The sequence below is a fragment of the Macaca thibetana genome, chromosome 1, assembly GCF_024542745.1.
Source record: "Macaca thibetana thibetana isolate TM-01 chromosome 1, ASM2454274v1, whole genome shotgun sequence".
Taxonomy (NCBI): domain Eukaryota; kingdom Metazoa; phylum Chordata; class Mammalia; order Primates; family Cercopithecidae; genus Macaca; species Macaca thibetana.
The window spans coordinates 86,265,232-86,280,693 of record NC_065578.1 but is presented as its reverse complement, the minus strand read 5'-3'; the positions used below and the strand labels follow the sequence as shown (position 1 = coordinate 86,280,693).

The 15,462-nt window shown below is 35.7% G+C and overlaps 3 protein-coding genes across 5 annotated transcripts in view; 1 reads left to right on the top strand and 2 right to left on the bottom strand.

Annotated features, from left to right (window-relative positions):
* LMO4 (LIM domain only 4) overlaps positions 1 to 15,462 on the bottom strand; it is a 523,833-nt gene that overhangs the window by 262,081 nt on the left and 246,290 nt on the right. The window lies entirely within an intron of this gene.
* SELENOF (selenoprotein F) overlaps positions 1 to 15,462 on the top strand; it is a 270,936-nt gene that overhangs the window by 45,199 nt on the left and 210,275 nt on the right. The window lies entirely within an intron of this gene.
* Positions 1 to 15,462, bottom strand: part of HS2ST1 (heparan sulfate 2-O-sulfotransferase 1) — a 198,323-nt gene that overhangs the window by 23,350 nt on the left and 159,511 nt on the right. For all 3 annotated transcript variants that reach the window (XM_050774461.1, XM_050774541.1, XM_050774620.1), the window contains one exon: positions 6,871 to 6,956. In XM_050774461.1, the coding sequence (XP_050630418.1) occupies positions 6,871 to 6,956 (86 nt within the window). The remainder of the gene's footprint in view (positions 1 to 6,870; positions 6,957 to 15,462) is intronic.

Genomic DNA, 15,462 nt, shown 5'->3' with positions numbered 1-15,462 from the left:
TAGCAGGCTCTGAAATTGAGGCAATACTTAATAGCCTAACGACCAAAAAAAGTCCAGGACCAGACAGATTCACAGCCGAATTCTACCAGAGGTACAAGGAGGAGTTGGTACCATTCCTTCTGAAACTATTCCAATCAATAGAAAAAGAGGGAATCCTCCCTAACTCATTTTACGAGGCCAACATCAACCTGATACCAAAGCCTGACAGAGATACAACAAAAAAGAGAATTTTAGACCAATATCCCTGATGAACATCGATGCAAAAATCCTCAATAAAATACTGGCAAACCAAATCCAGCAACACATCAAAAAGCTTATCCACCATGATCAAGTGGGCTTCATCCCTGGGATGCAAGGCTGGTTCAACATATGCAAATCAATAAACGTAATCCAGCATATAAACAGAACCAAAGATAAAAACCACATGATTATCTCAATAGATGCAGAAAAGGCCTTTGACAAAATTCAACAGCCCTTCATGCTAAAAACTATCAATAAATTCGGTATTGATGGAACGTATCTCAAAATAGTAAGAGCTATTTATGACAAACCCACAGCCAATATCATACTGAATGGGCAAAACTGGAAGCATTCCCTTTGAAAACTGGCACAAGACAGGGATGCCCTCTCTCACCACTCCTATTCAACATAGTGTTGGAAGTTCTGGCTATGGCAATCAGGCAAGAGAAAGAAATAAAGGGTATTCAGTTAGGAAAAGAAGAAGTCAAATTGTCCCTGTTTTCAGATGACATGATTGTATATTTAGAAAACCCCATCGTCTCAGCCCAAAATCTCCTTAAGCTGATAAGCAACTTCAGCAAAGTCTCAGGATACAAAATCGATGTGCAAAAATCACAAGCATTCCTATGCACCAGTAACAGACAGAGAGACAAATCATGAATGAACTCCCATTCACAATAGCTTCAAAGGGAATAAAATACCTAGGAATCCAACTTACAAGGGATGTAAAGGACCTCTTCAAGGAGAACTACAAACCACTGCTCAGTGAAATAAAAGAGGACACAAACAAATGGAGGAACATACCATGCTCAGGGATAGGAAGAATCAATATTGTGAAAATGGCCATACTGCCCAAGGTAATTCATAGATTCAATGCCATCCCCATTAAGCTACCAATGACTTTCTTCACAGAATTGGAAAAAACTGCTTTAAAGTTCATATGGAACCAAAAAAGACCCCGCATTGCCAAGACAATCCTAAGCCAAAAGAACAAAGCTGAAGGTATCACGCTACCTGACTTCAAACTATACTACAAGGCTACAGTAACCAAAACAGCATGGGACTGGTACCAAAACAGAGATATAGACCAATGAAACAGAATAGAGCCCTCAGAAATAATACCACACATCTACAGCCATCTGATCTTTGACAAACCTGACAAAAACAAGAAATGGGGAAAGGATTCCCTATTTAATAAATGGTGCTGGGAAAATTGGCTAGCCATAAGTAGAAAGCTGAAACTGGATCCTTTCCTTACTGCTTATACGAAAATTAATTCAAGATGGATTAGAGACTTAAATGTTAGACCTAAAACCATTAAAAACCCTAGAAGAAAACCTAGGCAATACCATTCAGGACATAGGCATGGGCAAGGACTTCATGTCTAAAACACAAAAAGCAATGGCAACAAAAGCCAAAATTGACAAATGGGATCTAATTAAACTAAAGAGGTTCTGCAAAGCAAAAGAAACTACCATCAGAGTGAACAGGCAACCTACAGAATGGGAGAAAATTTTTGCAATCTACTCATCTGACAAAGGGCTAATATGCAGAACCTATAAAGAACTCAATCAAGTTTACAAGAAAAAAAACAAACAACCCCATCAAAAAGTGGGCAAAGGATATGAATAGACACTTCTCAAAAGACGACATTCATACAGCCAACAGACACATGAAAAAATGCTCATCATCACTCGCCATCAGAGAAATGCAAATCAAAACCACAATGAGATACCATCTCACACCAGTTAGAATGGCAATCATTAAAAAATCAGGAAACAACAGGTGCTGGAGAGGATGTGGAGAAATAGGAACACTTTTACACTGTTGGTGGGACTGCAAACTAGTTCAACCATTGTGGAAAACAGTGTGGCGATTCCTCAAGGATCTAGAACTAGAAATACCATTTGATCCAGCCATTCCATTACTGGGGATATACCCAAAGGATTATAAGTCATGCTGCTATAAAGACACATGCACATGTATGTTTATTGTGGCACTATTCACAATAGCAAAGACTTGGAATCAACCCAAATGTCCATCAGTGACAGACTGGATCAAGAAAATGTGGCACATATACACCATGGAATACTATGCAGCCATAAAAAAGGACGAGTTTGTGTCCTTTGTAGGCACATGGATGCAGCTGGAAACCATCATTCTCAGCAAACTATCGCAAGAACAGAAAACCAAATACTGCATGTTCTCACTCATAGGTGGGAATTGAACAATGAGATTCACTTGGACACAGGAAGGGGAACATCACACACTGGGTCCTATTGTGGGGAGGGGGTAGGGGGGAAGGATAGCATTAGGAGATATACCTAATGTAAATGACGAGTTAATGGGTGCGGCACACCAAGAGGGCACATGTATACGTATGTAACAAATCTGCACATTGTGCACATGTACCCTAGAACTTAAAGTATAATAAAATAAATAAATAAATAATAAATAAGAAACTGACTTTCAAGAATTAAAAAAAAAAATCGAAGTATACTCATACATGAAGTACTATTTAGCAAAATAGTACTGATATTGTGCATCAAATTAGATGAATGTCATCAAAAGCATCATGTTAAATGAAAGAAGACACTCAAAAGACTTGACAACTGATAAGATATAGGTGGTGATAAAAAAAAGTTGTCCAAGATTACTTGAAAGTTTCTTGTTTGGTTGTCATGACAGATTAAAATGTGTAAACCTTCCAAAAGAGAATAATGGAGGCCAAGAAAGAGTCTTATACAATGCCTAACTAAGAGTTGGAAATAAGGACCAGCAGAGATTCAGACAAGAAGAAGAAAATACCAGTTAAGACAATATGCTAACTGTAAGAAGACAGAATTTTAAAAAGAATCATAGTAGGAATCATAATACTGCTCTGAGGCACAGAACTAAGTGCTTCATCTACATTATCACATTTAATCCTCACCACCACCCCATGAAGTAATTATTTTAATTATTCTCAAATTAAAAACAGGACACTGAAGATCAAAGATCTGAAACAATGTGGCTGAGATCACACAGTTAGCAAGGAGTCTAAGTGGATTTAATGGCAGATCTGTCTGATTTCAGAGACAGACTTCAGAGTTCGCTCTTAGCAGTCTACAGGATCAATGCTGTAGAAAGAGCTAGTAGTACAAGGTTAATAAAAATGCAATCCCACATATTGTCTGGAATGATTAAAATAATTTTCTATAGTATCTACAATGTTGTGACATATTTGTTAAAAGTTGTAGAAAATGGGGCAAACGTCATCTGGTTTAGCAGAGAAGTATTAGGTAGAAAGGACAATCTCACATTATTCTATATATTAACTAATTCTATTTAGGCCTAAAATGTCACTTGATTACTGTACAGAATTTCAGACCTAATGAAGCATTTAGTTGTTTCTTGTTGCGACATAGCTGCTTCTTTACTGATTCACTTCATTTGTTCTGAAAATAATACTAGAGGCAATATGAAGAAACCAAAATTACAGCAGTGAAAACTCATTCTTATTTCTGGGGACAACCACAAAGGTACATACCTGATATATGCCTGAATAAAACTGTTATATCAAAAATAATTTTCAAATACCTCTCAAGACAGATGCTGACATGTGACACTGAGGTAGTTAGATCATAAAAAATCTTAGCAGAGTCTGACAGAAAGTACAGCATTAAAAGTGTTCTTTTAGCTATTATTCATTATAAATGAAAATGTTTATTACCGAAGAAGTGTTTTTGAAAGAGACTTCTAACATTTTAATTTTCTAAAGTTTGAAGAAAATCAAAATGGGATAATAGATGCTATTAAAAAATGAATAGTATACATTTAAAAGGGGAGGAATACGTAATATTTTTACTGTTTATAATAAAACATAATGAACTGATAGTTACAGAAAAAAAGATTTCAGTGAACTCATTAAGTTCAAGAACTGCAACTTATTCAACTTTATATTTCCTGCATACTATGACATTTTGAAAATGTTCAACCTATATACAATTTTAAACTGGAAATTTTTCAAATTTATAATAATTTATATCTACATTATCTTAAAATTGTATCATCCACCAACTAAAAAGAAAACAAAACATAACCTAACATTAAAGGGAAAAAATAGAAAGGAAGAACTAGGAAATATACTTCTAAAAAATCAAAGAATAAGATTCAGACAAAAAGGAGCAAGATGGGATAGGAATGCAAAAATGTAAAAAAGATATTTTTGTTATTCTAAAGTTCAGTAAAAAACAAATATATGTAATCAAAACATGGCTTGAATAGACAAGCTTGCGAATATAATGTGTATTTTGGTCAGGCTAAACTAGAAAGGAGCTTTCATTTTTTATTTCTCTATCTTATTTCCTAGGTTTCTTGGGGCTTACACTTGTTTTAATGTCTCTGCTAAGGTAAGTTTTAAAAAACTATGTGTTTAAATAAGTATTTTGCCAAATTCACCACTTTCTCTTGAAAGCAAGTATTTTAGTGGACTCCACAAAGTACTATGCCAGTCAAGAATATTGTTTTGAAGAATAAAGCACAACTGACCCTTGAACAATACGAGTCTGAACTGCGCAGGTCCATGCATACATAGATTTTTTTCAACCAGACACAGATACAGTATTTGAGAGATGTGAAAGCTGTGTACAAGAAGGGCTGACTTTCAAATTTGTGGGTTTCACAGGGCCAACGAAGGGACTTGCGTATGTGATTTTTATACACTCAGGCAGTCCAAGAACCAATCCCCTGGACATACCCCAGGGACGACTGTAATTTAAAAATTGGTAAGGCGATGTTTCTTTCCTCTCCTTCCCCATTTATGGAGCATATGGCTATTAAGCTAAAAGATATTTGAGGATACTAGTTACATCTACAACAGTTCTTGACTACACAGATACATCAAAATACATTTCACCTAGGCTGATTTTGTTTAGGTATTTGTTTAAAATCTTGGAAAAATCTATGAAAAATTTTCACAATACTTTTCCCTTCAAATAACTTAAGACTCACTACGAAAGTATTCCAACCCTTAAAAATTCATGTCAGCATTTAATAAATGAGATTAATCTCTTCAAAAAGCTTTATTTTTTCAACTACAAGAACCTCAGCATATATCAGAGTTTTGTTCTAAGTACAAGACTTTGCCAAAAGCAAAAGCATTCAATATATAATTTTAATAATGAAAACCTAGACTATTAGAAACCAAGCTGTGTGTGGAAAAAATAAATCATTTAGGTGAAAGGGTAACAAACATTTAATTCAAGGATAACGCAGCCCTGAGGGAAAATATGCACATGAACGAAGCTTATGAAATTGGTTCAATGCCTATGCAAAGAAAAAAATAATTAGTTTATTTTAAAGCTGGCTATAAAATATTTTCAATATTGCAGTATGAATTATTTATAGAAAAACATACATCTAACTTTAAAGCTACAATTTTATTGAAAGATCTTGAGTACTATGAGAGGAACTAGAAATAGGAATATATCATTTTATGTATGTAATATTTGGGTGATTCTTTTTTAATTACATGATTTCCCAAAAAGTTAAGATTATCAGTTTTAATCAGTAATATTTTATTCTACTTTTTCTTTTCAAAATTAAGAAGTAAAACTGAGAGTGGGATATCACTTTTATTTTAAATTTTATAAAAAATGCCTTTTAAAGTTGACTAATACATCAAGGTGTGTTACTCTGAAATCATAACAGCTAATTTAAAAACTGAATGAACATGTCTAAGCTTAAATAATAAAAAAATTTTTTTTAGTGTTTTTGAAGTTAATGAAGAATCTTAGGGAAAGCATTTGGATTTGAGGTTTACTATAATGGTACTATGTGTGCTACCAAAAAAGTTCAAATGTATCCATAAGACTCTTATGTTTGGAACATTACGTTTAATTAATTTTCTGATTAATAATATGGCACAGACTCTACAGAAGGCCACATAGTGCTTGAATACTGTGAGTAGGCGTATAGTTTTCTGAACCTTTCTTGAGAGAACTATTAATATGACAGAGGCCGGGCACAGTGGCTCATGCCTATAATCCCAGCACTTTGGGAGACTGAGACAGAAGGATCACCTGAGTCCAGAAGTTAGTGAGAGAGTGAGTGACAGGGAGGGAAAGAGAGGAAAGCGGGCGGTTGTGGGGGAGAGAGAAAGAGAAAATCATTAATTTTTTTTAAAAAAAGCCTCATAACACATCATAATTTAAAAGCTAAAATAAGGTAGCCCAAGGGAAAGTGTATACTTCACTATGTCTTGGCTGAGAAGCAGACACACTGGAGCACCAGTAACTTTGTAAGAGCTTTTTTACTTTCTCAGTCAATGATGTGGTAAGTCATAATCTGGCCTCTAGGTTATAACTTGAGCTCTCCTGAAGTAGTGTCATTCTGGTTGTACAAGGCACATACAATAATAAACTTTAAAGAGTAATACTTAATATATAATTAATATAAGGATTGCCAATTTATGAACACTAGAGGGCAGTAAAACACTAAGAAGATATATTTAAATTACAGATCTAAAACTGGCAAAGGCAAGTCAGTACATTCTTTTATTAGAAAATCCTAACAATTTAATGAATTTATTCCTTTTTACGTTACTAAAGTACAAAGCATTCTTTAGTGTGTCATTTTAGTGTAACTTACTTTGCAAAATCCAAGTAAGAAACGTGTCCATGATAAAATCCTGGTTTCATCTCTTTCCAGGAAGTTATATTCTTTACAAAGCGCACCTAAAAAGGGAGAACACACTCATTATGTACAATTTAAAGAATATGAAATTTGATGATAGCAAAATATTTCCAAGTAAGGAATTTAAAAACCTAAAACCATTCTTACAGAGCTTGAAACACAGGTTAGGACTAAGGAAAGTATAGTGTAATCAGCAACTACTAAAATTCATCATAGAGACAGCTACTATCATTACACTCAGAAAAGAGTGAAAGATGATTCTGAAAACAAACTCGCACAATGAAATCCTTTACAATGCTGTAAATACATTTACATAGGGTTGGAGGAAGGTCATTGTGGGGGTATTTGCATCTACATCCCACCAACACACACGCTAAAGCAGGCAATACAGGGACATTCTAGCATATCAAACGTTTTCTTCTCAGATGCTTGCTGTTCATAAAAGTTTATTTTTATTAATGACTCAACAAATAAAAAGTAATCTTTAAACCAAAATGATTTTTAAAAAGCTGATGGTTATCAGAAGATATTTAAGAGTTAACAGCAGACATCACAAGCTTGTTGATAAAAAGATTAATAAAATTAAGAGATGTAATACAGGTCAAAATATTTAAAATTTCTAAATATTTAACTTACTGGAATTAAAGTATACAAACATTAATATGAAAAATTCTCTAAGTATGTTTTAAAATGTCTAATAACTGGTTAATATAGAATTTGATAAACCTAAGTATCACTAGCTGCAAAGCAGTGATACACAATTTCTCAATGGAAAATGGTATGCATTTTTGATAAGCAAATCTCTGCATGATAAACAGCAAGTGGTTAAGAATCTCTTCTAGAACCTAGATAGAGTGCAGAAAATTGGGGCAGTGAGGTCCACCAACCTATACCGCACCAAAAGCATCGGCAAGCTATGACTTCTGCCTCTCAAACACAGAACTGTCAATTGCATAATTCTGGCAATTTATCAATCTTTCACTTACATCATAGAATAAGGATAGTCACATGGAGATATTCTGGAATACTTCATACTACACTCAATAATATCAATGAATGACGATAGCTGCCTCCTATTAAAGGCCTATTGGTAGGTGAGGGAGGGGAAACAGTGCAGATATAGCTATATGTCAGAGAATGTAAACTAGAGAAAAATGAGTTCTGGAAGAATTTATCTTTTAGGGGAAGCATTAATAACTCACATACTAAGAGAAATTATGAAGCTTTTAGAATGGAAATGGTATATATGCCTTACTTGGCCGCTCCATACACACATACATCCTTAAATTAAAATCTCAAAAACGAGCTGCAGATAAAAATTAGGTTGCATTAGAAAGTATACCATGTCATTTTAGCAGATATTTTCAATTTTTTGCCCCACTGAAACTGAAAGAGCCAAATAAATGTGATTTGAGGTTTTCATGTTCTTTCCAATTCTTCAACTAAGGCACCAAACAGAATGAAAATACCAAATTGCAAATGAAACAGAAACAAAATATAAAATTAAATAATCCAGAGCCTGCATCTTTAATATACTTTATATATGCTGAATATGAAGAGTCTTTATAGCTGCCACTTAATGGTACATTATTTCCTATAAACCTTTGGTTCTATGAAAATCAGTTCTAGTATTTCAACTAAAAATGAGAGGAAAAAAGATGGCAAAGAGAATAAGGAATTGAAGATGGTGGCTAAAGGGAGCTTAAGACATATTTAGCAACTCACCTCTGTTTTCCAGAAGCTGAGATTTAATGTGGACATGGTGATGTAGGAGGGAAATGAAAGACGCTACATTGAGGTCTGAAAAAATAGTGTTATATAAACTAAATAGCAGGGAAGATCATAGTACAAGCTTGGAATATACTGTGGTGAAAGACTTAGGCAGAAATAAGAGTCAGGTACAAATTCAAATATTCTTTTTCCTCCAATGAAGCTTCCTAAGAATGGTCAATATTAAACTAAACCCTCTCCTGAGGATGAGTGATATCTCATCCAATGTGTGTCCTTCAACATAAAGTGAAAAAAGCCCAGGAAGCTGGGTAATGTCTACACTACCACAAGGCTTCTCATTTCTTCTAGGTTTTCCAATTTACTGGCATATAGTTGCTCATAGTAGCCTCTAATGATCCTTTGAATTTCTGTGGTATTAGTTGTAAGGTCTCCCTTTTTATCTTGGGCTAAAAGTTTCTTGATTTTGTTTATCTCTTCAAAAAACCTTTTTTTTTTTTTGAGACGGAGTCTTGCTCTGTCGCCAGGCTGGAATGCAGTGACGCGATCTCAGCTCACTGCAACCTCCGCCTCCCGGGTTCAAGCAATTCTCCTGCCTCAGCCTCCCGAGTAGCTGGGACTACAGCACCCAGATAATTCTTGTATTTTTAGTGGAGACAGGGTTTCACCATGTTGGCCAGGATGGTCTCGATCTCTTGACCTCGTGATCTGCCTGCCTCGGCCTCCCAAAGTGCTGGGATTACTGATCTTTTTGTATTTTTTTGTTTCAATTTCATTTATTTCTCTTCGGATCATCATTATTTCTTCTATTCATTTTGGATTTGGCTTGCTCTTGCTCTTCTAGCTCTTTAAGATGCATCACTAGGTTGTTTATTTGACGTTTTTCTGTTTTTCTGATATAGGCACTGATTGCTATAAACTTTCCTGTTAGCACAGATTTTGCTGTATCTCATACATTTTGGAAGGTTGTATTTCCATTTTCATTTCTTTTAAGAAATTGTTAAATTTCCTTCTTAATTTCTTTATTGACCCATTCGTCACTCAAGAGCATGTTGTTTAATTTCCATGTGTCTTGCTATTGGTTTCTAGTTTTATTCCACTGTGATCAGAGAAGATATTTGATATTATTTCAATTTTTTTTTTGGAACTCTTTAAGACTTGTTTTGTGACCTAACACGTGATCTATCTTTGAGAATGATCCATGTGTTGAGAAGAATGTGTATTCTGCAGTCATGGCATGAAATGTTCTGTAAATATCTAGTAGGTCCATTTGGTGTATGTTGCAGATTAAGCATGGTGTTTCTTTGTGATTTTTCTGTCTGGGTGTTCTGTCCAGTGCTGAAAGAGGGGTCTTTAAGTCTCCAGCTATTATTGTAATGGGGTCTATCTCTCTCTTTAGCTCTAGTAATATTTGCTGGATGCTCCAGTGTTGGATAGACATATGTTTAAACATTTTACATTCTCTTGCTGAATTGACTCCTTTATCAATATTTAGGACCCCCGAGCACTTCAGCCCATGGTGGCCGGGCTTGCTGGAACTGAGATACTAACTGCTGAGATGGAAGATTAACCTCTGGCTAGAGCCGTCTAAATGTTCCTTCTGTGGGCACCAGCTGAGCTCTGCCCCATGTTACCTTCTGTTGTGACAGGGCAGCACCATATGCAAATGCAAAGTCCCACAATCACTGTGCTCTCCCCATCCCCAGGGTGCAGATTCTCTTTCTGCACCACGTGGCAGGTACCAGGAGGAATGGGGGAGGGGTGGTGTAGGAGATACAAGACCGTGTTTCCTATCCTCTTCAGTGCTTCTTTCCTTAATATGTTAAAACTAGGTACTATGATTGCTCACCTGATTTTTGGTTCTTATGGGGGTACTTTTTTGTGTGGACAGTTTTTCAATTTGATGTTCCTGCTGGGGGACAATTGCTGAAGGCCACTATTTGGTCATATTGCTCTGTCTTCCTCCTCCATATCATGATTCTGCTTTAACCAACTTGGACACTGAAAATCTCAACTTTTATCCACTACTAAGGCAATCCCTCAGATCCAGTCATTCAAAACTACTCCACCTCTCTAGCATCTCAAAGCTCTGTTGATATAACTCTCACAATTGTTTATTTCCTTGTGAATTCATTCATTAACTTTATTATCATATCAACTTCCAATTCACCCTGATCACTACTCTCTTTACTGGACAACCATTTTAACAATAACCCTTGACATTTGCTCCCTTGTCTTTTTATTATCTTGGGTAGCCAATGGGGTTGCTGAGTACTCCTGGTTGAAACCAAGAGACTACGTCTAAATATCTATGTAGGATTTTGAATTTTACTTCCTAAATTCACGCTATCTGAGGTAAATTCAGGTGATTATTATTGCTTTAAAATTTTCTAGACTGCATTGTTTTTTCTCTCTCTTTTTTTTTTTTTCTTTCTTGAGACAGAATCTCATTCTGTCACCCATGCCGGAGAGTACAGTGGCATGATCATAACTCACTGTAACCTCTAACTCCTAGGCTCAAGTGGTCCTCCCACCTCAAGTCTCCCAGTAGCTAGCACTGCAGGAATGCACTACCACGCCCAGCCAAGATTTAACTTCTTTTTTTTCTTTTTTTGGTAGAGTAGTTAGCAGGGCTGTTCTTGAACTCCTGGGCTCAAGCGATCCTCCCACCTCAGCCTCCCAGAATCCCAAAGTGCTCACAGGCCTAAGCCACTGCACCTGGCCTCTACTATTGTTAAAGTCCTCGAAACACACAGAATCTCTTTCTAAGTTCAAACTAAAAGCATACTAAAGGCTACATATGTAATATATCTGGCATATGTATTTTTCTTTCATCTCATCAGCATTTAACTAAGGCAATATGTTAAAGTTTCATTAACATAGCTGTGGCTGATTTAAAATTTGCAGTAAATCAAGATGCTGAACTGAGGTTTACCTTCTCTTTATGAAGAAAAAAGTGTGAAGCAAATAAATGATGTCAATACGGCTAACATGATTCACACTAATCTAGAAAACAGTCTGAGCATTTGAAAATGTTGGCCAGGTGTGGTGGCTCATGCCTATAATCCTAGCAGTTTGGAAAGCTGAGGCAGGCAGATTTCCTGAGCTCAGGGGTTTGAGACCAGCCAAGGCAACATGGTAAAACCCCGTCTCTACTAAAATACAAAAAGTTAGCCAGGCGTGGTGGCTCATGCCTGTAATTTTAGCTACATGGGAGGCTGAGACAGGAGAATCACTTGGACCCGGGAGGTGGAGGTTGCAGTGGGCCAAGATCGCACCACTGCACTCCAGCCTGGTCTAGCCTGGGCGACAGAGCAAGACCGTGTCCCAAAAAAAAAAAAAAAAAAAAAAAAAAGTATCATTTACATACTGCTGAAATTCCATATTATCTTTATCTCCTCTTCAAAACTGTTCTCCAAGGAAATAATATAAGTAACTCCCTTTGAAAAACAGTACTTTCAAAAGTTTTATTTTTAAAGTATTAATTCGGCCACTTCTCCTTTTACACGTTTAACATTTATCCTTAGTTCTCCATAACTTTCCTGGTCTCTACTCTTTCACGTTCATCTTTTCTCTCTCATCAGTCTAGTCCCAGTTCTGCTCTGTCATGATCTGCCTTCTCACCTCCCTGTACCACTTGCTTTGTCTTTCAGTTTGTTTTCTTCTGGTATTTCTCTTGGGCATGCTGCCGAAGACCTTGAGGTAAGGTTCGAAAATACAGAGGAGTAAGAAGAGGACACTGAGATTAGGTAAGCAAACTTCTACTGTTCATTTTATGGATTCTTACTGACTATACTTGGCACAAATGAAAGGTAAAGTGATAGGCAAAAAAGGAGCAAAACTTAATAGTATCAATTAAAGTTAAGGAGACTGAAGACACTGAAAACTCTGGCGTGGGAGAAGAAATAAGGCCACTATAGTAACTTAAGTCATAGAAAATTTTCATACTCTGATTGAAACATGCTACCAAGAAGAATGTTTCAGATGCAGTAGTCAGATATAGTACATGAAAAGCAGCTAGCCTGAAGCAGAGAGTAAACTGTGATTTTTGTTGGATCTGATGACTTAAGTCGGGCTAGCAAGAAATAAGAAGAGACCTTAAGGAAAAACACAAACAATATAGGTAATGGTGTTGGGGTTTTTTGTTAGTTGAATCAGACCTGAACTGATGTTACAGGAAAAAGCTAAGAAGCACCCATCTCACTAACAGTAGTGTCTTGACCTATATTCTTAACAGATCAACCTCAATATTATGATTATCTGTGATCACAAAAGCATTTGTTTTCACCATCTAAAAGAGCAGGGATGCCATCCTGAACATTCTGGCCAAATTCCAACTCTGTAATTACTATCTGTTGAATGAATGCTACTATTAACTTGAGTAATTACTATATACTGAACTCCCACTGATGCATTTACTTAAACATTTCTTGTATGGCTGTGGGTACTTTTATGAGACTAAGCCAGGCAGAAAGTTTTCTACACTAACAAAACAAAGTAGTGGTTGGATAAAAATATAAGAAAAGTTTGCAGTAATTGAACATATCTTCACCAAAGTTCAGAGCTGTGCTGCTCAACCTGTTTTAGGAGTATATGGCAGGGGGCTGTTTCCCAATCCAGCTGAGAGATAAGAATAGATCATATTGCTGTCAATCAGAGGGGCTCACTCTGCCAGTAATTATTATCATCTACCGCTATCAAAATCTATGTTGGTCCATTTGTTCATTCATTCAGCATTTATTTAACAAAAAATGTAGTTTCTACTATGTCTCAGGCACTATGCTAAACATAAGGGATATAGTGGTGAACAAGACAGACAAAGTTCCTGTCCTTAAAGATCTTGTAATAGAGGAAAAAACCAGCAGTAAACAAACCAATATGTAAGATAAGTTAGTAAGCTGACTAGTACCAGAGAAGACACAACAAGAGTGATATGGTACACAGTAACTTAGAAGAGGTAATTAATATGTAGGATGGAAAGGCATGGTTTTTCTAAAACCATGCCTTAAACCTTAAATGGATAACATGAAGCCAACTCTTGAAGAAGTCAGGAGAAGTGCATTCTAAGAGGAAAGGATAAGTGCAGAGTCCTTAAAATGGGAAAGGCTTGGCGCATTCAATGAAACACAAGGCCAGTGTGGCTAGTGGGTAAGAAGTTGGTGCACACAAGGGCTAGATTAAAAAGGGCCTCTGGGTCTAAGTAAGAAATGTGGATTTTGTAGGGGAGGTAGGAATAATAAGTTAAAGATAAGTACCCTACCATCCTGGGAAGACTAAAATATTCATCTTCCCATATCCCTACTGAGAATCATCATCCGGATCTTTGTTACTCAAACCGCAGTTTAAAGACCAGCAGCATTAATTTTGGCATCAAGTGGGAGTTGTTTAGAAATTGAAAACTGGGCTCCATTTTGATCCTTCTGAATCTGAATCTGCATTTTAACCAGTGATTAGCATACATATTATAGGTGGAGAAAATTCATATAAAGTGCTGCTCTGAAAAGTATCTGCAACTCCTGGTGAACCGTGGGCTCTAATGCAGATAACCTAAAGGTGGCTTGAGAGTGAATTAAAAGAAAAAAATTTACGTTGTTCTTCAGAGAATACAAATTCTAGATATTTCCAATGTTTTAACAAAAGGAGTTAAATATAATCGTAGACCTAAACATATGAAAGCAAAAAAGAATTTTTTTGAAAAATCATAAAAGATGTTGCTAATCACGTATTTGGTATGGCTACTTTAAAGACATGATGTTCTCTAATGTAAAGATATTTACATGACAGCAAAGCAAACTCCAGTTTTCAACTAGAAGAGTTGATTGATTACCCATCTGTTGCCAATTCCTATCTATTAACTAAGTAAAGCCCATCTCAAAAATATCTTTAATGACTGAGTCCACGCCTTATTCTAATTGCTTAGTTTCTCATACCTTATATTCTCAAATGTTTATCTTTTAATATCCTTCTTTTAACTTTTCAACTTTTTATTCAAAAAATTTCTAAACTACAGAAAAGATGAAAAAATAGTACAGTGAACATCCCTGTGCTCTTCACCCAGATTCACTAATTATTAACATTTTGTCACTTTTGTTTATCTTTTTTCTCTATGTATGCCCATACATACTCAATTTTTTCTGACCTATTTGAAAGCAAATAGTTGCCATTCATTTTAACCCCTAATTACCTCAGCATGTACTATTGTCTATGAACAAAGATGTTATCATTTTTGATCAAGGATCTGATCAGACCATACATTACATTTGGTTTCTATGTCTCTCTAGTCTACAGAAGCCTCCCTCCAACTTTTTTGGTTGTTATGATATTGACACTTTAGAATTCAGTTGTTCTGTAGAATATCCTACAACATTAATTTGTTTTTCAGGATTAGGTCCAAATCAACCATTTTGGTAGGGAACATTTTGGTTAAATATTTCAGTGAGATCACCACAAAGTGATGTTTTATTTTAACTGTTTTCATAGCCCCTGTGTTTATGTTTTATGTTCTCAAGTAAATTTTAAATAAGTACCTTCAAGGATGTGGCCATGCTTTCTATTTCTTTGGTATTTACCCAAAAAATGTAGTACAACCTTTGTGTATATTACATACACAATAAATAAATGAAAAACTCAAAAGCAGAGTTGACAACTATTTCTAAGGATAGCAGAATACATATAACTATTATACATTGAGTGGTTTTATACCAGACTAAAAATATTTGGGCTTTGCCTCTAAAATTTTTGAGAGAAGTAAGTAAGCAGATAAACAGTTTAGAACAATACCTAATACAATATGTACAAAAAATGTGTAGGAAAGCTGAG